At 39.1% G+C, this 18,867-nt stretch overlaps 1 protein-coding gene and 4 non-coding genes across 5 annotated transcripts; all 5 read right to left on the minus strand.

Annotated features, from left to right (window-relative positions):
- LOC4331499 (NADH dehydrogenase [ubiquinone] 1 beta subcomplex subunit 7) lies at positions 1-3,974 on the minus strand. Its single transcript, XM_015772502.3, has 2 exons — positions 3,523-3,974; positions 1-228 (listed from the first exon to the last, which is right to left on the minus strand). Exon 1 carries the CDS (start codon positions 3,881-3,883, stop codon positions 3,554-3,556), a length of 330 nt encoding a protein of 109 aa, XP_015627988.1. The 5' UTR covers positions 3,884-3,974; the 3' UTR covers positions 1-228; positions 3,523-3,553.
- A 2,327-nt stretch (positions 3,975-6,301) lies between these two features.
- Positions 6,302-6,402, minus strand: LOC112938492 (small nucleolar RNA Z103). Its single transcript, XR_003241691.1, has one exon. It is a non-coding gene; the product is annotated as a small nucleolar RNA Z103 (small nucleolar RNA).
- Positions 6,403-6,487: 85 nt separating this feature from the next.
- LOC112938490 (small nucleolar RNA Z103) lies at positions 6,488-6,585 on the minus strand. The gene has a single exon (XR_003241689.1). It is a non-coding gene; the product is annotated as a small nucleolar RNA Z103 (small nucleolar RNA).
- An 87-nt stretch (positions 6,586-6,672) lies between these two features.
- On the minus strand, positions 6,673-6,770 carry LOC112938491 (small nucleolar RNA Z103). Its single transcript, XR_003241690.1, has one exon. It is a non-coding gene; the product is annotated as a small nucleolar RNA Z103 (small nucleolar RNA).
- Positions 6,771-6,903: 133 nt separating this feature from the next.
- Positions 6,904-7,010, minus strand: LOC112938493 (small nucleolar RNA Z103). Its single transcript, XR_003241692.1, has one exon. It is a non-coding gene; the product is annotated as a small nucleolar RNA Z103 (small nucleolar RNA).
- Positions 7,011-18,867: the final 11,857 nt, after the last annotated feature.

The raw sequence follows: 18,867 nt of genomic DNA on the forward strand, positions 1-18,867 counted from the left end.
TGCAGAGTCCACGCATTGCATTCAAAACTTTAAGGCGTCATTTCAGTCATTGAGTATAAACAGGTAGTTCCTTATTTCATATTGAAACTCGAAGATGCTCACCAACGGAGTAAAGGCGGAGAGAAGAAGACAACAGTTAACTTTATGCTAAATTCAAACAGATGTTTGGTTCATAGAACTAGCATCCACGATCCTTGCACAATGTCCTTCGTGCTGTCATAACCAGCCCTGTGCATCCGAAAGGAATCCAATTGTCAATATGACTGATAAACTGATAAATGTGTGCTATATAAAAAAGAAAAATCGGATGGAGTTTCTAGACAGAGTGCCATCAGGGAAGGAACAAAACAGAACCAAATTGTGCCAGAGGAAACAGAATAAAACAGCATCGCATTTACTGACTCAGGTTGAGGTGAAAACAAAGGATGCACAGAGTAAACACCACATGAGCCACATGCCATTCTGATAGGGAAAAAACCGCTGTCCCCAAACTTAACCATCTGACACATCCAATGTCTATGCCATCAAAGGTTATAGTGATGCATTCAAATGGGAGAGGAACCTCCCAAAGAGCACTTATCATCAAAGGCATGAAGACTAAATAGTTGCAGCATCTAAGATGCCGGTCTATACTATGATGACTGAACTGTAGAGAGTATGGATCTACCAATATGCCAGAAACTAACAGCCTAAAGGTACAGAATGATTTCATCACCTAATGGACAGTTGAAAAGATTGCAAATGCCAACACGATTTATGTCAGTGTGTCATGATTCATAACTCTGAAGATAAAGTAGTACTCCATACACAATAAGTGCAAGGAATCATTTTGCAGTTACTATTAGCAGAAGAAACGAAGCAGCCAAAGTATATTATCTGTACTTATGTACTTCTGTCATTATTATGTCCTTTGTTTCTTGTTGTCACAGAGGAACTATCAAAGAGAACTTGCACTGCAATACTCCTACTACTAGATACTTCAAACAAATGATTTGCAGTGGACAGTTCCTTAAATATCACATCCAATATGTTTTCAACAAAACATGGATGAGAAAAGGACTTAATGTTTAAGAGGTGCACACGGAAGGTAACTCTAAAAACAAGATAGACTACATATTTGCAACATTTCTGTCCCAGATCAATTTCCCTATATCTTGTTATCTTTTGATGGTTGCTTCCATGAATTAGGTTGGTCACTCATGTTAAGTTAAATGATCTTCTATGTCAAAGAGAAGGTAAGCGGCTCAGCAAAGAAAGCAAGTAGAACTACAAATCCAGTAATTACTCAGCAATTTGGTATAATTGTTCACCAGCATTTGCTCATTCTGATACTGTATTTTACATCCGGTTTGCCAGTAACTAGTAATTAGTGACACTAGTTCTGTTTGTATGTTTATAAACCAACGACCGTGTAGTATTTAACTTTTAGTGGTTCGCTTTCTTAAAAAAATGGCCAGTAAATTGCACAAAGCACCATATTACAACTAAATAAAACATCAAATCAAGATTTTGGGAAAGACTTCTTGATCTCCATTGCTAGGTCACTAATACCAATGCCATCAAATCACAGGTCTACCAAACAATTGTCAGCTGTCAAGGCAGCACTCTGTAAATGAGAATAGAAACAGGGGAAATCATAGAATAAAGCAAATAAATGCACACAACTGATTGGAGATGCATCAAATGAGAGGACTTTATTCTCAAATAAGAGATGTATAAACAACCAGGTCACGTTCTTTAAAAAGGATACCCCATTGATATCAACCCAGAGGCCAGAGGTCAATTTCAAATAAACTTTAGCTCATGAGAGAAAGGACAAAGTAAAATTGAAAAAAAAAAGGTTGGCTAACAACAAAGCTTTATGTATAAGTAGACATGAATACAACTAATGCTGGTCATACAAGGTAAAGTGTGCCAGCATAGCTAAGAAGGGGGAAGGCAAAAGCATGGGGAAACATAATTTCTGTATAAATTTTAATCAAAGAAGAGCTTTTACTTGTCCTAAATGAAATAAAGAAAAGTACCCTGTTAAGGGACAGAGAGAAGTCAAAACGTTAGAGATCACTGAGTGACTGAGAGCAACTATCAGCTTAAAACAGAAAAAAAACCTGAAATGCTCCATTGCTACAAGGCTCCAGGCTAAACAGCAGGAATTCTGACTATGTGTTTCCCAAGTCTACATAGTTTTCCCGTGAACTTCAGCACCACCAAGAGGGATTTGCATCCTCTGACATGCAGTAGTTAAGTCAGAGACGTGCAGTACCCCTCTATATCAACTGTCTGTTTTAATCCAATGATCCTTATTTGGTCTTCGTTCTCCCCTTTTCTTCCTGCCTTCTTCGCAGTTCGCACATACTCCTAAGTCATTACATGCCTACGGCCACAAAATCCACGATGCTGTGGTATGGCGCTGTGGTCATCGAGTACCCATGAAACAAAGCAGAGCTTGTGGAAGTGTTGTTCAGGTTGGGGTCACCTGTGGCTGCGGAGTGGCGGGTGAGCTCTGTGGTGGCCAGAAACATGGCATTGGTGGTGTCCTGCTCCGGTGGGCTGAGGCAGATAATTTGCTCTGGAAAGCGAAAGGGGCTATAGAACATGTGAAAAATAATTTCAACCTCGATTTGAGAAAATTAGCCTTGAGGTGGCAAATTTTAGAGTTGATCTTTGGAGCGGTCAGAAACGGTTCAGCCCAATTTTGTGGCCGTCCAACGGCACGCGCCGCCACACGGACACTACGAAGAAAAGGGAGGCTAACTTAAGGAGCTCCGCTTGGTATTGGCCAAAGCAATCACTAATGAAACAAATTCGCTTCTCAGCAGCATTCTCCTCATTAACATCAAGCATTTTGGTCGTTGACGTGCTCAGACGAGAGGTCCTAGTGGATGGGAACAGCGTGTCCTTAACAATGCAACCTTGCAAGCAGTGGAGAAGAACTGGCTAATAAGCAGGAGCCATCGGATGGTTTTGGACAGCGGATAGATGGGTACTACCACGTCTTCGACTTGACTACTGCGTGTCAGAGGATCCGAATCCCACCACCAAGAGCACAGCTAGTGGAAATTCAAAGTGCATACCAGTGCAGGATATCAGGCAAGTGTTGGGATCGAAACATTCAGCAAGTTGGTGACAACAAAACTAAATTCAGATCTCCAAATAAATTGGGTTACTGATGCAGGATTCAGGCATGTATTGTTCTCCCACGAATTAGTGTTGGACTTATATCTCCCAATCATAACCAGCTAGTGAAAACCAGTAGTGTTAGGATTCATAACCAACTAGTGAAAACCCTAGCTAACATTGTAGCACCGGTATAAGAAATTCAGTAGGTTGAACTGATGGCGCCGCTAAAACAGCCGAAATGGAAACTCAAGTTTCAATACCTCTACAGCCTAAAGGTTCATCAGTAGTGCTCGTCGAATTCCGAAGGGTAAAATTTGCGTTGAAATCGCAATCACGAAGCCAATCACAGCAATCGAGCCAAATCTAGAGGGGCCAAAATGACAAGGCGGGGCGGGGGATCACCTGAATAGAGCAGATCGAAGCGGAGCGGGGATCAGGAGAGCTTGGCGGTGGAAGGGATGAGGGGGACGCCAATGGTGGCGGCGCCCTTGGACTTGGCCTCCTGCGCCTCGCGGATCTTCTGCATCTGGATCATCCGCTCCATGACGAGCTCGTACTGGCACTTCTCGTAGGCGTGGCGCTCGGGCTCGCACTTCCAGGGGAGGTAGTACTCGGCGACGCGGCACTTGTTGAGGGGGATGAGGAGGTGGGCGCACTGGTCGCGGTAGGGCAGTGGGAGGCGCGCCTCCGACATCTCCGCCTGGGTCGCGATCTGCGGCTTCGAGGTGCCCAGCTGCACGCCGGCCGCCGCCGCCGCCTCCATCTCGCGCTCTTCCTTTCTCTCTCCTCTCCGGCGAGGCGGTCGATGGTTGGTGGTGCGGTGTGTGGATGCGGGTGGTTGGATCGGTCGCTTTGGGCTCGGGTTCGGGCTCCAGCTAGACCAAGAAGTTTCTCGCTTCCCCAATGCCCCAAGTAAACTTCCGTAAAAAATAAAAAAAATGGCCCCAAGTAAACTGGGATTAAAAGTTGAACGTAGTCATAAGTCATAGTAACACATAGCTGATGTTTGAGATAGATTTAGAATAAAATCAGCGCAGAGAAAGTTATCAGAGTATAATTAATTAAGTTTTAATTGTTCCAAACATAAAAAAATTATTATTTAATATTTTAAAGTAATGCTTATATAAAAAGCCCTATTCTTTTCTGATTAAGATTTAAATTTTATATGGGTTTTCGATAACGGGTTTCTCGAACTGCTAAACGGTGTGTTTTTCTTTTAAAAAAACTTCTAAGATCTTTAGATTTGTTTTACATAGACGGAACAACGAAATAACATACGGCAATAGATAACGATGGTGCTTGTGGTGAAGCGACAAGGGTGCCATGGCACCCACCCTAGCTAGATCTGCAGCGAGGAGTCGAGCTGCGATGGTCCGATGAGAGATGGTGGCGGCGAGTTAGAGGAGAAGCAGATGATGCTTGCAGGCGAGAGGCAACAACAGCGAGGACTAGTGGTGACGAATGAGGATGAGGTTAACATGATTGCGACGGGACTAGAGTTAGCATCACAATCGAGGATTATTGACGTGGGTGGCGACAACGTAGGTAGCGGTGAGTCCTACATGAAGTAGAGAAGGTCAACCCTACCCAGGCCTCAGCGGGTCCCACATATCATCATTGCTAAGATGTGGTTGGGGTGTGGTTTACTGGAAGAGAAGTATCAAAATAACTCTAGATATCTGGATAGACTAAAATCTCCATGGTTATTTTGAAACTCAGACCATAATACTAGAGGTTTTGTGATATTTACTTTAATTTTTTTTAGAAAAACATTGGCAATCAAAAACTTGTTTCTTAATAAAATTTTGCCGGCCTCAACCTTAATCTTTATCCGTTTTATGCCCAACTAGAGTACTACAATATGTTAGCTGTGTTGTGGTGGGCTTAGCCAGACTCATTTTGGTACCAAGCCATACAAATCCATGCTTTAGCCAGGTATGTCATAAATGATAATAACAAGTTAGCTTTTCTTATATATATATATATATATATATATATATATATATATATATATATATATATATATATATATATATATATATATATATATATATATATATATATATATATATCTATATATATATATATGTGTGTGTGTGTGTGTGTGTGTGACTTATAAGCTAATGGATTTTAAAGTTCTAACTTTAAATGTAGAGTCATATTTTTTTTACCTTATATAAGCTTAAAAAAAAGCTTCTGACTTAGCTTTTGGCTTAATAGCACAAGAGTAGCTTACGACTTTAAAAAGGCGAAACGAAAAAACCGCTTGTTTAATAGCATAAGATTTTTTGCACATAAATTAGTTTATAATCCTAAACAAAGAGGATTGAAAGTTTGGATATTTAGCTACGTTGAGCTACGGATTGAATGGGCTACATTTTATTTGGGTCACTTTTGTGTTACATCATGGATGCCCTGATAAGAGCACTACCCTCAGAGCACTTCTGTCGTGTATCGATAAATCTGCTAACAACAAAATGCAGTACTAGTACGCACGATTTTTTTTAGAAATGAGGGAGTCAAAATATACTTATTTAAAGCTAAGGACGGTGGGTTGATCATGCCTTCGACACGACACGGTCCGAGTTTATTGGGCCGTGCCAGGGCCATAGTGCAGCCCATGAGCGGGCACGGCCTGTCACAGTGAGTTTGTTGGTCCGTGACGGCCCGACTGCCCTCAGACCAGGCAGGCAGCCCCTTCGGCCATTTATAGTGTAGATTCTGATTGTCTCCTCCAAGGCTCCAATGCGAATGCTCGTGTAAGTTCTGAATGTTTCTCCTCCAATGCAAATGCAGAACTGTCCAGGCTCTGAATGCTAACGGCGAGTGATATCGGGTATTGCAGTTGCCTAGCAGACTGTCACCAAGCAACCACATGTCCACATTTACGGGTGACATGGAAAATTTGTCAGCAATTTGACAAATAACTAATATTTGTGATTCATTCTTCTCATTTTTTTAAGTATCTCTAATTGAAAGCACATACAATTTATAGTTGGATATTCGTTGATAATTTTTCCACTCTGTATTTGGTGATGTGTACTCGCGTATGCCATTTGCTGTCTTCTTTCTTAAATGGAAGGATTTGTCCGTTCTTCACTTCTTCGTGCTGCCTCATTGTTTCCCTTCTGAAAAATAAAAGACCGAAACAACAAAGAACGGACCAAAACTATATAAAAAAATGGATCAGAATTCTGGCTTGGAATCCTCCTCGAAGAGGGGTCACTTGTGCGCACTGTATAATCATAGTCGATCATCTGGGGAAAGGATCGTCACTTCCATTCAAACAAACAATTGGACGAGCAAAAACTGTACAGAAAAAAAAATTACAAAACCACAAAAAGTAAAGTTAAATATTGCATTCTGTATGGATCAGATTTCTGGCTTGAATCCTCCGAAAAGGGATTACATTTGCGCACAGTATAATCGTAGTCGATCATCTGGGGAAAGGATCTTCACTTCCATTCAAACAAACAAACAAACAAAAAAGGGTCGCGCAAAAAAACACTGCAAAACAAAAATACAAAGCTGAAATTGTGTTGAGAATAGCAGATGGATCAGATTTCTGGCTTGAATCCTCTGAAGAGGGATTACATTTGCGCACAGTATAATCATAGTCGATCAGCTGGGGAAAGGATCCTCACTTCCATCAAGATTATATAATATCTCAACCAAAACAACAGGCGAAAATCAGAACACCGCGGATGAATAACTCAGAAACAGATCTAGTGGATGAACTCCCAGAGAAACGAAACCAAATCAGATGCAAATCAAATGTAGCGGTTTGATCAGAACTACTGGCTTAGAAGCCTTCTCCGAAGAGAAGAGCTTGCAAAAATCGCACAGTACAATCATAGTCGATAATTTGGGGAAAGGATCATCACTTCAAAACTGCATCAGATTTGCAACCGCGTAAAACCAATCTGAAAACCAAACGCAACAGATCTATCTAGAAAGAAGAGAGAACAGAAAAGAAACTCAAATTAAGATTGAACAAACGCGAGAAGCGAAAACCACATATTACCGGTGCGGCGGAAGGGAACGATGAGTGGGTTTCGGAAGAACAGGATGCCGCTTATATAGGGTTGACGGGTCGGCGGCGAGGAAACCCTAGCTCGTATTAGCATCAGATTGTGGTAACAGGCCGACGTGTAACCAAATTGGGCCGGTAAAATATGGGCCTAATCTATAGTTTTGGCCCAAACTCTATACACCTTGTCCTTTTCTATTACTTTCTTTTTTGTCTACTGGGAATCAGGGATGAATAGCAGAAGAACACAAATGTCGTTTTTGTTTATTACTAAATAAAATTCAGAAAACATGAGTAAAAATTTAAGTTGTGGTAACAAAGAGATCGTTCCCTTCTTGCAGTCAAGAGAATGGAGATACATAGGACAGAAAAAAGAGAAGGATTTTATGGAGTGAATTGTGAACAGATTCTACATATCCCTACCGGAGCTGTGTAGGTACAGTGTTGCTGTGTTAGTATCACACATTCACACCGCACACAATTAATAACAGATTAAAAGTTTAAAGCTAGATTTACCCAATATTTTTCAGGGAAAGGCCGAACGAACTAAATTAAGACTGATTAATGATCATCTCGTGATATGGGCCGTATTCTCCCACTGGGCTCACCACAACAAAAAGTTCTGGCCCATCTCATTCTCAATCCTTCCCCCCAACGATAAAACCGAGAAAACTATGCTAACTGCATCTAGGTTGAATTCAGATCCTCTGCATTTAGAGGTATATATATACAAAGGATATAAATAGACATGTGCTTTAGAAAAAACTTCCAACCACACCATCATATTTTAACGTTTCATATTATATCACTATAGTAATGTGCTAAAATACATGAGAGGCTACTAGGGTAGGCAACAAAATCAGTCACCGTTGTTCCAAGACTTTTGCCACAATGCCATGTAGTAGTTACTGTAATAGACTCCTATTCCCTCCGTAAAAAAAAAAAAAACCTAAGAGAGATATGACCTCTTCGAGTACAACGAATCTGGACAACATTATCTAGATTCATTATACTAGGCCTCCTAAGTTAGTTTTTTTTTTGGACGGAGGGAAAACTCAACCTAAGAGGGATATCCCTCCTATGATAACGAATTTAGATAAATGGTAGTTGTATTAGAAGGGGTCGGTTGAGTTTATTTGGGATGGAGGAGCCCTATCGTGGATTTAGATCGGATGCAATCGATAGTGTCACCGCAACTTATGCAGTCCACCGCTATCCGTTAGATTCAAAACCGAGGATCAAGATGCATCCAGTACCGTAGATCACTACTATGACAAGATTTGTGAAGTACTTGTATATCGATACCGGAGCTATCGACCTGATCCGTTCAATTATTTTTTTTAAAAAAAGGGATGGTTGTTATTGTGTACAGTAGCTTAACTTATGGTTGCTATTTTAAACTGCAGATGATATGCATCCACCTGGGTTACATTTACGGGGATTGCTAACTAGGACAGCTTCGCACATGTATACAGTACTAGTACACAAAAAACACATGTACCGTAGATATATGTACTCGCAGCAACGACCAGACCAGAGCGATGGTGCCGAGGAGCCATTTTCGGCTGAACTTTGTACGGGCGTGACACGGACCTGTACTGTACGATGTAAAGTGTGTCTTCTGGGCTTGTACGACGACGCAGTTTGTTCCAAACGGCAGCTACGTACCCAAACCAAACCAGACTGACGAAAAGTCTTGCTCCACTTGACCGTTGACCGCCGCAGGAAGCGCGCGTTGCATGTGCAAGTGCAACGGCGCCCAAAGTATGAACACCACGAGCGTGACCGTCGATCGTATGAACAGCGTCGACGATAGCTCGATCCATTGGTCAAGCGTCGGTCAGCAGATTTTTTTTCTTCTTCTTCTTCTTTTTTTTTTTCATATGAATGTCACTAGCAAATCTCGCGCACAACAGGGGGTGCCACGTCACTCAAACAATATTACAAATAATACCACTACCTTCTACCTAGCAGGTCTATTATATATAACTCTATATACAAACTCTTCTAAATGGTCAATACCGTTTGGCAAGGTAGTCAGGGCCTAGAATATTGCCCCCCTCAAATCCTAATTAATTAAGTACTGTACTCAATTAGAAAAAAAAATCTCATGTAGAACAAGAGGTCGGTTTATTGCCTGAGTACTAATTTTGCATTTTTAAACATTACTATGCGATATATTCCTATGTAGTATGGTAAAATCATAATGTATTGAAGTTGTATATATAATTGAGTGAAAACATGCTTTGTTTATATGAATTACGAGATTACCCTGCACAACTTTACGCGAAGCTCGATAATTGAAGCATATTTAGACATGATATATAACTCTAAGTTCTATTTCCACAAATACAGCTGTAAAATGTTTATATCAACCGTTCTACACCATTATAATCTGGACCCATTCTGATCTAACGGTTTAATTTTTTTTTACTTTCTTTAATTAATGTGAGAATATATGACCTCTAGAGTAAATCTATTGCCCTGTTTTCGAGCTATCTTTATATATATAATCTACTCACTACCCCCGAATTTCAAACTCCTTGTAATTCTGCGTACACCCCAATTACTACTTTCCAAAGGTAATATGAAATTAAGGGAATAAAAGTATTTTCTAATTGTAGGGTCGTATTTGAATTTCGTCCCAAGACCTCAATTTTTTTAGAGACAGCCATGCCGTATAGTAGTCAGGTCTCTTAGGAGAATATTCACTGGTAAGAATTTTTGTATATGTAGTCATATACTTAAAAAAATACTACGAATATTAGGAAATGGTCTCGTAGAGCTAGCCGAAAAATCTCTGGACATTTCTCTATGGAGTTGTATACTTTAAATACCTAAAAATGAATAAGTGAGTAATGAAGTCTATACCTATTAATGTCCTATATTCCCTAAAAAAATGTCATATATTAATTGTTCTCTCGTACCTTTCGTCTACACTGGTGGAGAAATGCTATTTACTCCCGGTTTAGAACCCTTTGTAGTCTCAGTTTTCCAACTGGGACTACGAATCCGGGACTAAAGATCGCTATCTTTAGTCCCGGTTCAAATAACCGGATCTTTAGTCCCGGTTGGTAACACCAACCGGGAGTAAAGAGGATGAATCTTTAGTAAGAGGGGAAGCGACAGTTTCTCGAGATCTTTTTTTTATTTTATTGTTGATTTGCTAATGGCTAGTGTTAATCCCTGTATTTTCTCCCGAATCGAATGGGATGCACATCCCCAAATCAACATCCTAAATATTAAGTTACTTATAGACACAGATCAAATACATCATAAATCCTACACACAGATCAAATACATCACAAATCCTAAAAAACTATACACAAATTAAATACATCACAGATTATACAAGATTATACATCTCAGATCCATGCGATGCAATGAATCACAAAATATAAAAAATTATACATCCAGTGAAACACAAATTATATAAAAAAAAGAAAAGCAAACGAACCAGCGCTCGGCCGCCCGCCTGCCCACCGCCGCCGGCCTCCTGCCCGCCGCCGCCTCCCCCCACGCGGCTGCGCCGCCGCCGGCCGGCTGATGGAAGAGGGAGTAGAGGGGTGGAGGAGGAAGGGCGGCTGATGGGAGGGAGGAGAAGAGGAAGGGGAGGAGGGGGAGGAAGAGAGGGGATGTTCCAATCTTATCTAAATATATGTCTGGGACTTAACCGATTAGAAGTGTGAGAGAAATATTTACTCCCGGTTGATAACTCCAACCGGGACTAAAGATCGATCTTTACTCCCAGTTAGTATTACCAACAGGGACTAAAGTGGTAATCTTTAGTCCCGATTGGTAGTATCAACCGGCACTAAAGATCCTCGGTCCCCTGACATACATCTAACAGGGGATGAACTGGGACTAAAAATCATCTTTAGTCCCGGTTGGTGTTAGATCAATTTTTTTTAACCGGGAATAAAAATCGTTTTTTGTCCCGGTTTTTAATAGAACCGGGATTATTGTGGAATTTGGTCGACCGACCAAATATTGTTTCTCCACCTGTGCTACTTAGACTACACTTTAATACTTCATACGCGCGACACAGGAAGAGGGAAACAGAAGGAAAGACTGCGAGCGGAGTCTTTAGTCGTTGAATAATCGTGCTTAATTTCTTGCGCAAACTGAACATATATTTTAGCCAAAGAGTGATGAGAGTTTGATGCGTCGTCCACCCTCCAATCTATCACGCTTAACTATAAACTGCTCGCTTTCGCAACCTGTCGATCACTGGATGGATCTGTGTCCAACTTGAACGTAATTAGGTTAACTGTGCGTATCCAATATGAATATAGATAGTACTACTATTGTGCAAAGCCACATAATGCCGGCACACGCACACATATGACAGTTATTAGACATTGACGAAAATTGACTTACCTAAACTACCTACGCGACACAGCAATATTATACAGAATCAGTTGCCCAGTTGTATGTATTGCCTAAGCTTAATTGGGAGGGGAGAGATAGAGTGAATAATCAGCACGCTGACGAACTCTCCATGAGGTCTTATTATGGTACCAGTCATCAACCCGAACGATGGACGGGTTTTTATGGACTGATACTATATGTATTTGAATTTTAATATTATATTAAACATGTTGGTTATCTTCAAAATCAAAATTATAATGCTTATATTAAAAGCAATCTATATTGGCTACAACTGATTAACAATTAATTTTAAGTTTTAAAATTAAACTAATAAAATACTCACTTCATCCTAAAATATAGAGATTTTGGTTGGATAAGACATATCTAAATAATAGAATTGAGAGTTCAAGCTGGTACGATTAAATATGACTTTTTGATTTTCTATATTGAAGTCAATGATATTTTCAGTTCATGATTTATTTAAGATCAGGTAATTTATTCTAAGTTAACATGAAAGCTCACTTTAAAGTGTTCAATTACTACAAGTATAGGTACATCGATCCTAGAGAATTTCCTCACACTGATACTGAACCACAAAAGTTAGCACAAATAGCTTTCCAGGAAATAGGAAAAGAAAGGCAAAAGAAAACACAATGATTCAATGAAGTCGCAACTCGCAAGTCAAGAAGACAATCACACCTACCCAGCAAGCAACAGGTAGCTGTAAGTGCACGAAAAACACCAGCAACTGCAAGTGATTTTACAAGAAAATAGCCGAGGATTTGCGGGTCGCTGCACTATCAACAATGGTCCTAACTAAAGCTTCTCAACCTTTTACACGAAAAGGAGTCACAGATTTTGCACGAAAGAGTGCAGATCTGGGCCACTGGGAAGCGAAAACCGCAGATAATTTCGGCCAAATTCCTGTCCTTGTTTTTGAATTGGTTTCCGAAATGACCGACCGTCCGGGACAGCGACATGGCGATCGACTTGGACCGGAGACTGAAGATTGATGCAGGGCCCTGTGCGTGTAAATTGTCTGAGCATCAGATGACTGAAGGCTCTACAGCTGAAGTTAGTAATAATCTTGACTAGAATCGAGTTCGTCTAGTCTTTAAAATTTTAGAGCAGTTTGGAACAACGCGGACAATGTTTAAATTTGGGTCGGTGCAGGCAAATCGACAAAAACATGCAGGGTCGGTTTCGTTTTCTTTTGGTCTGTCAACTTGAATCAAAATCTAGAGCGAAGTGCTCAGGTCAAGTGAAGGGCATCTACACTTGGGGCGCAACAAAAGCTTTGTTTAGAGAACTCCAGAAGTCCTCTAGAGGAATCTCTAAAGCTTTTTGTTTCCTTTTCTTGCACAGGGCATCTCTGTACCTTTAAAAATCATTCAGGCATTCAGCACATGGAGCAGTGGAGGTAGTACACACCTACATTATATATATTTATATTGTAATTATATATTTATATTGTAACTTGTGCGCCGTGCTGTTGTGACATTATCGTACTGTGCTAAGCAAGCAACAACAGTATATGCCACGCTTTTGCAATTTCAGCATGTGGAACGGGCCAGCACACACCTACTCCTTTCGCTTTAAAATATACTTCATTTAAAATATTTAAAATTTATATCACAATACATGTATTTATGCGACATTGATTTTAATGCATGTAAATCTATACATTTTCAAACAATGAGATACTTAGAAAAACAATAATGGTCAAAAATTGCACTTAAAGGACAAATGAAATAAAAAGAACTCCATATATTTATTACATACAAAAGTAGTTGTAGGGCTTGTTTGATTTAGTGGTAGTGCCAAAACTTAGTCATATTTTGAAACTAACAATATTTTGGTAGGGTAGCATTTTAAGTGAGTGGATTTGAATTGATACCAATTGAAAGCCAAATCTCATGTTATGGTCAAGAAAGTTATAGAATTATGCCAAATTAACCATGGGCATTACCATTCAATTGGCTCTAAACCAAACAATTACATTCACTATATAAACTACCAAAAAATTGGTATGGTAATATTTTGGAATCAATCCAAAATGACCCGTACTTACAAACAGTTGACATTGACAACTTGGAAAATTGTAAGTTACGTTCTGCAATTTCGCTAGCTGTTGCTTCAGAAGCATGGTTAGATATATCGGTTGGCAACGGCTGCAGCCGCCAATTTGCAAACTGCGGCGGCAGGACATATGCTGAGCTCTAAAGCACTCAAGCAGCAAGCTATTGAATGGACATGGCTGTCAAAAACACATTGTTTAAGGAAGACGACTCGGTTTGGGGCTTAGCATTGGACTACTACTTGAACTGGCGATTCATGCGAGTATGCAACTATAGCTTGAAAATTTAGTTCACCTTAGTCAACGATACGATGGTTGCATGTTGCATACTTGCATAATGCATAGGGAGAAATTGCCTGCGGATTACAGACTTAATTAACAAGGTGCTCTGGAACTCTGAATCCATGGGCCATCTCCGGTAGTATAATTCTCCCATCGGAAGAAGCTGTGACATCCGTTGACAATTGCAAGGCAATTCCTTATTTGTCACTAAAAATTTACACGAATATTTATTTATCGCTAATGTTTCGTTGACATGTATCAATATTACAATCTTCATCTGGTTGACATTTTCGTAAGCTTTGCTGCATTGTGGTGGCATGAAATGATCGGAAGGATCGTCGGGTTTGCACGCTATATATGTCGAAAGCTTTTGCGTGTCTGGGAAAAAAAGAAAGCACACTAGGTATGTCACCATGAACAGCATTAAACAAAATTGATTATGAACCGCTGGCAGCTTGCCACGGTGTCCCGTCAGAATCGATCTCGTGAACAGTTTTCTGCAGGCATGCATTGACGCTGCAACAATACACGGCCCAGATGATTCCATGTTTTTTTTTTCTCAAATGCATGGTGGATCCCCCAGGCATGACAACGGCTACACGATAGAAAAGAAGAGTGGAGTACACCCATCCGTCTAATAAAAAATCTAATTCTAACTACGAATATAAACATATATATGTCTAGATACATATTTTTTAAAAAAGTAGTATAGTTTTTACTACTTTATAGCGCGAGGCTTTATATATACGTCCATCATTTCTGATAGCTCATGTCACCAACCCACTCAAGAAGAACAGTAACAGCGTCGCTGTAGCATCGATCAATCGAGAGGCATTGCATCAATGGAGCTAGAAAAACAAATTGGCAAATCGCCGTGGCTCGCAATCGTTCTGAACTTTGTGATCTAGTGGATGCTATCCTGTTCAGAAAGCAATCAGTTATCTGACCAAAACTTCAACCTCCGTCAGATAATACCCGGCCGTAGCCGTCTGTCAAATTTTCTCCGTTTCCATATATAGCTAGGCATGGAAGTTTCCATGCCGGATTTGAGCGAAAAGATGAAGAACGTGTCGGCAGAGCTTATTACTGAGATATATATAACGAGATTATATTAATTAATCGATTGATTACGAGCATGCAACAGAGGCAAAATGGGAGACAGATGAAAAGTTGGAGCCATTTCAGGTGATCAATCGCCGTCGTCTTGCTGATTGCTGATCCATCACCATTACAACACAGCATTGTGCTCACTCCCACTAGCATCTGTCTTGGCGTGGTCATTTGGGGGCAATGGTCCATGATCATGGTGGCCTAAGCTGTATGTGGGGATCAGGTATACCACATCCCTCGCAAATATATGGCCAATCTCTCCTGCCATTATGTGCTTAGCTCGAATGTGGTTCACAAATATCTGACCGCGTGTTGCAGCAGTGCCCATCACGAACGAACTCTTGATAGATCAAGACAAGGAGGGTGCCTCATGGTGAAGTTGCCATTTCTCCTGCTAAGTTCTTCTCTAGTACTAAGTTCAGCGAGAACCATCCATGAAAGCAAAGTTTATTTTGGTTCCGATGCTACAACACTAGCATCAATTTACGGGCCCACCTAGAATCAGCTGTAACCTTTCCTCCCTCACACAAACAAATGAAGAAATATTTTTTTAAACGGCTAAATCGACTCCTTGACTGAGGTCGATTTTCTCTCAGACAAATAACAATTGTATCTCACAGTGCGTTAGGTTCGATGTTTTTGCCGCACGCGTCGATTGAACCCAACGCTGCAGATGCTCTAATAGCAGATTGTAGCTGAAGAAACTGTGTCCTCTAGTAGTACTTTCTCCGTTTTATAATGTAAGACTTTCCAACATTATCCACATTCATATAGATATTTAGTTTCATCGCGAAGTGATTATGCCTGTACGTTGTACCCAACTATCCTTTTGTAGTACTAGTATGTTAGTAATATAGATGTACTAACGTTATGGGGCGATATTTGATAACTCAAACTAAAAAAATATAACCTCACAGTGACATTTGATATTTTAAAGACATTACTTTTCTGCATAGAATGGACGCTATTAATTTCAAGCAGAAAATTACATATAAAGAGTTATGTTGGTGACAATCACACAGTACCGTACATATTTTTTCTGGCGTGCTGTATAAAATCAAATGACAGATGTCAATAGGATTCGAATTTGTTTCTTTTAAACCATAAATATTGAAATGATCTTTTACAGCAACACTTAAAAATCATGTGTTATGCACTTATGCTTGCATGTTGTACCCACCCAACTCTCCTTTTGTAGTACTACTAGTACATAGTAAGTACATAACGGCAAATGTGCTGCACCGGTAGGACACAAGGGAACATAACTGCATAAGTGGCAGGTCGTTAGAGTAAGATTCTTTCACGTGTAGCATGTTTGGCCTTATGGAGTCTGGACTGAGGACTTGACCACAAAAGCGCTAGTCCTAGTCGGTCTAGCTATTTAATGAACCAACTAAACAAGGCCTTCACACTAAATTAGAGTGGTACGGAGTTTTTTCTTCTCTTTTTTTAAAAATAGCCAGCCGAATTTCTGTTCAATTGCACAGATTAAGTTTGTCCGAAAGCATATTTTTATTTGTTATAATGATGAAGTTAATTTTCCCCACAATGCAAAAGATATTTTTAGTGACTGGCTAAGGGGAGTGGCTAGACCCAAAAAAAAATGATTTTGTTTGGAGCTAGTGCTTTATGTTGGTCAATTTGGTGTTGCCGTGATGATATAGTTTTTAACCATAAAAAAATGCCTAACATTATGCAGGTTATCTTCATGTGTTCCAATTGGCTCCACTCTTGGTGTATGATGCTTTCACAGGAACAACAGGATACTATGCGCAATGGTGCTACACGCTTGGAATTAGTAGCCAAGGAACTTTTATTCCATTTTGGATGACGTAGTACCTACAGAATTTCGTGATAGAATCTACGTGATTTTGAAAAAAAAATTATTTTAGTAGATCATATTACCGGCAGAAGTTGGGGGTTTGTCCCATCTCGTCTTTTTTAACTTTTCTGTTCACGTCTGAATTTTTTGGCTGTGTGCCTACGGGCAGAGGCCGGAGATGTAACACATTTCCATTATCTAAAAAAAATGAAGTTAATTTTACAAATACTTTAATCTTTATACTTCATATGTTAATCTGGCATGGATACATGCACAGTAACTTCTAGTTAGGCTGTATTCACGCTAAAATTGGAAGTTTGGTTAAAATTGAAACGATGTGACGAAAAGTTAGAAGTTTGTGTGTGTAGAAAAGTTTTGATGTGATAGAAAAGTTGAAAGTTTGAAGAAAAACTTTGAAACTAAACACGGTCTTAATCTCCAAGAGGAAAAACGTGGTACTCCATCCGCTTTATTAGATTATAAGTCGCTTTGTCTTTGGTCGAAGTCAAACTACTTCAATTTTAATTCAGTTTGTAGAAAAAATAGCAATATTTTCAACCCAAGACAAATATATTATACAAATTTATTTAATTATCGATTTAATGAAACTAATTTGGTGTTGTAATTATTACTATATTTGTTTACAAACTTTGTGAAACTTGAAATAATTTGATTTTTATTAAAGTTAAAATGACTTATAATCAGAAACGGAGTGAGTCTTTTCTTTTAGACCTACTATTATACTAGAAAAAATGTCCGTGCATTGCAACGGGTGATTATTGTTATATGGTTTAGTTAAGATGAAATTCACTGTAAGAGTTCGCTTGGATATATTTTTTTTTTAGAAAATCATGAGCTGCAGTTAGGAGTCCGATCGTCTCAAGTTAGCATGCGAGTTTTTTTAAACAGATTTCTTATATAATTACTTATGTATTAACAAAAGTAAACGATCTTGAAAACCGACTCAAATACAGATATGCATTTCCAAAAGCAAACGAACTTTAAAAAACAACTTATACACGGATGACGTATCAAAATACTGATAAAAACACCTTCAATTTTTATAATAGTAGAGATATACTAGTCCATTTATACGTCAACTCTGATATGTAAGGAATATGTTTCTTGGCCCTGAGAAAGAAGAGCGAACATATAGCTAGGTATTGATTAATTAGTTCTGATAAATCAGGATGTTGTAAAATTAGGTACCCTCTATGTTTAAAAAAAAATAGAGATCTTAATTATGTCTAGCTATATATATACACCTGAACATTATTTCCTCCGTCCTTAAAAAATATAATGTTTAAGATAAATCTAAACATAGTGTATATTTAGTTTGGGACGGAGTAAGTATGAAGGAGTAGTATAGAGCAGATAAACCATAACGAATTGACTTGACCTGGGTCATTTGTGTTGCCTAAAAGCCAATAAAAAAGGAAGGGCACGATCAGGCCTCGCAAAGCGTAATCAACTTTCGACATATTCTTAGATCGATGGCTGGCCACCAGGAAATTTTGCTAGCTTAGTAAGGTCAATATTTCTTATCGAAAATCTTATTGTCCAATCATATCCAATACAACAATGTTATAAAGCATGACCCAAGGAAGTCTATTAACTATTTAATTATCTCTCTGTTCCTCTCTGCCCATCTCAGCTAGGCCATTTTTAAGAAACCTCATATTAATACAAGGAAAATATATATATCTGCTACATGACCAAATTAATGAAATCATAATAGTTTAGATCATAAGAAAGACTCCTGCTTGTACAACCTTGTAAGTGTTATTTTGAATATTTTAAGTAAAAGTATATGAAAAAATCACGACCGATTCTATAAATAGTTTAGAACCCAACTACAAATTTTGAATTTTGGAACTATAGATAAGTAGGCTAAATTTATTATGGACTTCAAAATTACAATGTTATTAACAAGAAATTGGTTTGTATGTCGAATATTGCATACACAAATCTTAAATAACTAATAGTACCATGTCCAGTAATGTATGAATATATAAACAATGTAATATCACATTTAGTAAATTTTATAATACTAAT

The sequence above is a fragment of the Oryza sativa genome, chromosome 3 (assembly GCF_034140825.1).
Source record: "Oryza sativa Japonica Group chromosome 3, ASM3414082v1".
In the NCBI taxonomy this organism is placed as follows: domain Eukaryota; kingdom Viridiplantae; phylum Streptophyta; class Magnoliopsida; order Poales; family Poaceae; genus Oryza; species Oryza sativa.

Coding starts and splice junctions, on each gene's coding strand:
- LOC4331499 (XM_015772502.3), bottom strand. CDS start 3,883: ATGGAGGCGGCGGCGGCGGCCGGCGTGCAGCTGGGCACCTCGAAGCCG.